This window comes from Alligator sinensis, unplaced genomic scaffold (assembly GCF_000455745.1).
Source record: "Alligator sinensis unplaced genomic scaffold, ASM45574v1 scaffold975_1, whole genome shotgun sequence".
NCBI classification, from domain to species: Eukaryota; Metazoa; Chordata; order Crocodylia; family Alligatoridae; genus Alligator; species Alligator sinensis.
The window spans coordinates 2,339,067-2,344,706 of NW_005842068.1; the positions used below are offsets into that span (position 1 = coordinate 2,339,067).

General features: G+C 45.6%; 1 protein-coding gene across 2 annotated transcripts in view; it reads right to left on the reverse strand.

The window, feature by feature from the left end:
* PARVB (parvin beta) overlaps positions 1–5,640 on the reverse strand; it is a 130,713-nt gene that overhangs the window by 13,662 nt on the left and 111,411 nt on the right. For both annotated transcript variants that reach the window (XM_006023581.3, XM_025204095.1), the window contains exon 12: positions 4,672–4,744. In XM_006023581.3, coding sequence (XP_006023643.1) covers positions 4,672–4,744 — 73 coding nt within the window. The remainder of the gene's footprint in view (positions 1–4,671; positions 4,745–5,640) is intronic.

Consider the following 5,640-nt stretch of genomic DNA (forward strand, 5'->3'; position numbering starts at 1 on the left):
CTGGGTTAACTGAAATCTGGTGGGACCCTACTCACAACGGGGTGGTGGACATTGAAAATTATAGGTTTCACAGACAGAATAGAGAGGGGGGAAAAAGTGTGGGGGGGTGTTGCTTTCTATGTTAAGGAGCAATAACATCTATAATCAAGACGGGATCAGAGGAAGGCCAAACTGAGGTACTGCGGGTTAAGATACAAGGGGGTCGAAGAGAAAGGGACTTGGTACTGGGGGTCTACTATAGACTGCCACACCAGGAGGATGAGCTACACCTGGAATTCTCCAGGCAGCTCTTAGAGGTCAAGAGATAATATTGTTATGGGTGACCTAAACTACCCCAACATCTGCTGGGAGGATCAGTCAGCCAGAACTAATAGCTCATGTAAGTTCTTAACCTGAATACAGGACCTCCACCTGATGCAGGAGGTATACGATCCCACTACAGGTAACACCTTGCTGGACTTGGTGCTAGCTACGGGGCAAGACCTGGTGGGGGATCTGCAGGTACAAGGCAACCTAGGGGATAGTGACCATCAACTGACTGAACTCACTATTTGGCAAAGGGTGGGAAAAATAACCAGCAGGGCAGAAGTGCTAGACTCCAGAAAAGCTAACTTCAGGGTGCTTAGGAGATTGGTTAGTGGTGCATTAAAGCTCAAGAGTATTGACAAAATGGGGGTCCAGGAAAGGTGGATTTTTCAAGGAAGCAATCCTACTGTGTAGAAAAGGGGACAAAGGGGCTAAGAAATCCTCCTGGCTCCGCAGGCAAATCCAGGAAAGCCTAAGGGCAAAAAAAGGAGTATACAAGCTGTGGAGGCAGGAAGTAGCTACCAAGGAGGAGTATACCTCCTTGGCTCACACTTGCAGGTAATCAGGAAAGCAAAAGCAGCATTAGAACTCGGGCTAGCAACAAAAATTAAGGACAACAAAAAGTCCTTCTTCAGGAATATAGGGAGCAAAAAGAAGGCGCAGGGCAGCATAGGACTCCTACATGATAAACAAGGGCAGCTAGTGACAGATAGGAGACACAAAGCAGAGCTCTTCAATGAGTTTTTTGCCTCTGTATTCTTGAACTCTGATCTAGACAAAGCTCCAAAATGCATTACAGACAGAAGCAGAAGAAACACCAGCCCACCAACTGTCAGCGCTGACTTAGTAAAGAGACACTTGGAGGGGCTGAATGTGTTTAAATCAGCACAACCGGATGACCTCCACCTAAGGGTGCTGAAAGAATTAGCCAGTGTCATAACAGAGCCACTGGCACAACTGTTTGAGCACTTGTGGTGCTCAGGTGAGGTCCCTGAGGACTGGAAAAGGGCCAATGTAGTCCCTGTTTTCAAGAAGAGGAGGAAAGAGGATCCAGGTAACTATAGACCAGTTAGTCTCACCTCTATCCTTGGGAAAACCCTTGAAAAATTATCAAGGATCACATCTGTAGGAGTCCAGCGGGTAATATAACACTGAAGAGCAACCAGCACAGGTTCACAGCAGGTAGATCTTGCCTGACTAACATTGTTTCTTTCTGTGACCAGGTCACTAAAAGCTTAGATGCAGGTGTCGAGGTAGATGTCATCTACTTGGACTTTAAAAAAGCCTTTGACACAGTATCCCATCCTATGCTTATAAACAAACAACAGCTGTGCCATAGACGATTACACAATCATGTGGGTGGCAAATTGGCTTAAGGGTCGTACTTAGAGAGTGGTGGCGGATGGGTCGGTATTGACCTGGAAAGTTGTGGGCAGTGGGGTCCCCCAAGGCTCAGTTCTTAGGATGGTGCTGTTCAATATCTTCATCAGCAACCTGAATGAGGGTGTGGAAAGCACTCTGTTCAAGTGCACAGATGACACCAAACTTTGGGGTGAATCGTCCACACCTGAGGACTGGAGGGCAATCCAGGCTGACCTTGACAGGCTAAGGAAACGGGCGAACGAGAACCTCATGGTGTTTAACACTGAAAAATGCAAGGTTCTCCACCTTGGGATGGAAAACCTGCAGCATCCTTATAGGCTTGGCAGTGCTATGCTGGCTAGCACTACGGATGAAAGGGACTTGGGGGTCATGATTGACCACAAGATGAACGTGAGTCTTCAGTGTGATGCTGTGGCTAGTAAAGTGAGGAAAATGCTGGCTTGCATCTATAGATGCTTCTCAAACAAATCCCAGGATGTCATTCTCCCATTGTACTCGGCCTTGTTGAGGACACAACTGGAGTACTGCATCCAGTTTTGGGCTCCACAATTCAAAAAGATGTGGAGAAGCTTGAGAGAGTCCAAAGGAGAGCCACGCGCATGATCAGAGGTCAGGAAAACAGACCTTACGACAACAGGCTGAGAGCTATGGGATTCTTCAGCCTGGAAAAGCGTAGGCTCAGGGGTGATCTGGTGGCCGCCTATAAGTTTATCAGGGGTGCTCACCAGAATCTGGGGGAACATCTGTTCACCAGAGCACCCCAGGAGATGTCAAGGTCAAACGGTCACAAACTCCTTCATGACCATTTCAGGCTGGACATAAGGAAGAACTTCTTTACTGACCAAGCCCCCAATGTCTGGAATAGACTGCCACCGGATGTGGTTCAAGCACCTATTTTGAATGCCTTCAAGAGAAAATTGGATGTTTATCTTGCTGGGATCCTATGACCCCTGCTGACTTCTTGTCCCTGGGGCAGGGGGCTGGACTCAATGATCTTGCGAGGTCCCTTCCAGCCCTAATGTCTACGAAATCTATGAAATCTATGAATCCAAGCGGGCCTGGACAGGTTAGAGAAGTGGACAGAGAACAACAGGATGCAGTTCAACAAGGACAAGTGCAAGGTGCTGCACCTAGGGAGAGGGAATCACCAGCATACCTATAGGGTGGGGGATGACCTTTTTAGCAGCATAGTGGCAGAAAGAGATCTTGGAGTCATTGTCAACTCCACGATGAATAGGAGTCGTCAATGTGACAAAACAATTAGCAGAGCTAACCATTACTTTGTCATGCATTAGTAGGTACATCACGAACAGGTCCAGGGAAGTGATGCTCCCCCTCTATGCGGCACTGGTCAGGCCACAGCTAGAGTACTGCATCCAATTCTGGGTACCACAATTCAAGAAGGATGTGGACAACCTTCAGAGGGTCCGGAGGAGGGCCACGCATATGGTTAGAGGCCTGCAGGGAAGGCCTTATGAGGAAAGGCTGGGGAACCTGGACCTTTTCACCCTCTGCAAGAGAAGGCTGAGGGGGGATCTTGTGACAGTATATAAATTAACTGCAGGGGCAGCAGGGAATAGGTGATGCTCTGTTTACCAGAGCACTGCTTGGAATAACCAGAAACAATGGCCACAAGCTGATGGAGAGTAGGTTTAGGTGGAACATCAAAAAGAACTTCTTCATGGTTAGGGTTGCCAGAATCTGGAACAGAATTCCAAGGGATGTGGTGCTCTCCCTACCTTGGGGGTCTTCAAGAGGAGACTGGACAAGCACCTAGCTGGGGTCACATGATGCCAGCACTTTTTCCTGCCACTGGCAGGGAGTCGGACTCGATGATCCTTTGAGGTCCCTTCCAACCCTAGCATCTACAATGGCCATAGTAAGGTTTTGAATAGTTTTCCTCCATTAGCAATTGGACTGACCTGGTCTATTCTTAGAACATGTTTACCCCCTTTCCATTCTGTCTCTGATGCTATTGCTGCTGCTGTTCCTACTTAACTCACAATCTTCTGCAGTTTTCATATTCTAATACATACATAAACCATCTCCAATGCATGAAATGTCTTTCCAATTTTAGCTTTCCAAGATAGAATCTTCACCTTCATTCAGATCTTTCTTTAAGATGCATTTTTATCATAATGCCCACAAGCAGCAAATCAATCAATCATCTATCATCATCATAAAAACACAACTGAGCCATTGAGATGGACACAGACTCAGTGTACCAATGAGATGCTATTCTCTCTTGTCCTTCCTGGCTCATTTCTTCTCTACTATTTCTTACGCTCATTATATCTCATTTAAAAGTTAGCCTGTAAGCTACCTGGAGTTTTTTTGTCTTTCTATTTGCTCTGTGTAAGCATCTAACAAGTTTTTGGCACAACAATAGTAAGGTATATTTACTCTTTTTTTTAGTCTATCAGGATGCCATGCAAACTACTGCATGTTGCTCCATTAACTGGTTTCACCATTCAGAGGTTCAACTGCTAAATGCTGGAGGTTAATTCAGACTTCATTTTAATTCAGGGCTTAGCCTAGGACCTGCAGAAGTCACTGGGAGGTTCTGTCACTGACTTCCATGAGAACAATTTTTTTTACCCAGCGTATTAACCCTCTGATCAGATTGTTAACAAATGGAACAATTAGTACTAATTATAATAACAGTTTACATGGATAGAGAACATTTTCAGCTAGAAATGGGACTAAGACCAGCAACGGATCTAATGTATGCTGCTGAACAACTCCCAGATTATGCTATCCCCTTACCAAAAACCCGGGGTGGACATGAAACTGCAAACTCATTCCCTGTACCATTCATATCAAGAAATGTCCAGATATGGGCAAGGACCCTTTGGTAAAATATACGCCCATAACTATACTACTTCTTGATGTAACTCTATGAACTTAAAAAGAGCCACACTCAAGATCTCACTGCCAATATAGCTATATGTTCAGAAGCATACTATGTGGAGTGTATATTACCTTCAGGACGAGCTTTTGGTTTCTTGAGTCCTCCATCTTGCATCAGCTCAAAAGCGAAGGAAACATTATGAACCTGAAAAGGAAATATTCGTTTAGATTCCCACATGGCACCAAATCAATAAAACAAACAAGTTATTTTCTTTTCCCTTCTCTTGAGATGCAAAACACAACTCTGGCATGTATTTTGTCTTAAAAATCAATAAGCTCTATTTATGTGTGTGTCAGAAAATACCTGTTACAGGGTTTCTAAATCAAATTACTTACAAATGAAAGATGATATCACTGTAGGTTAGGTGCTCAATGCAGCGGGAAAGGAAATCATTGAAGATTTCCAATTTTTTATGTAAAGGGTCAAAAATGAGATATGGGTGCTGACTGAGGGAAAACCCTGTAAAAGCTTAGCAGAACAATGAAGTCTTCTTGACACTGGTGTGCCTTGAAATGTTGCAGCCTCTGTAAAAGAGAAGTTGAACATCTGCATTTCTGACAAGCTCTTCCTGCCTGTATGCTTAAGACAAGTAACAGTATTTCATAATAGTGCTTCAATCTCCAAGGAAATGGATCACCCCCCCCTCCTAGCACTTAAGAACTGAACAGGAGTTAGCAGAAAACTGATGACAGAATGAGGTGTTTTTATGGTAGGAAGGGCGTGGAGGAGTGAGCGCAGGCGCAACGGGAAAAAACGGAAAGTGCCGCTTCCAGAGCCGTTACCTTATTAGGATAGAAGCTCTGAGAGGGGAGTGGAGTGACGGGACACAAGGTTAAAAAGTGGAGAATGAAGAAGAAAGAGAAGAGGGGGAACGAAGGAGGATCCCCCAGAGAATCTATAGAGCAGGGGTCAGCAACCCCCAGCACGTGTGCCAAGCATCGCATGCAAGGCCATTTTGCTTGGCATGCCACGGCCAGCCACAGCTCTGGGTAGCTGCTGCCAGCGAAGGAGCCCGGGCTGCTCCCCGCAGGGCTTGCAGC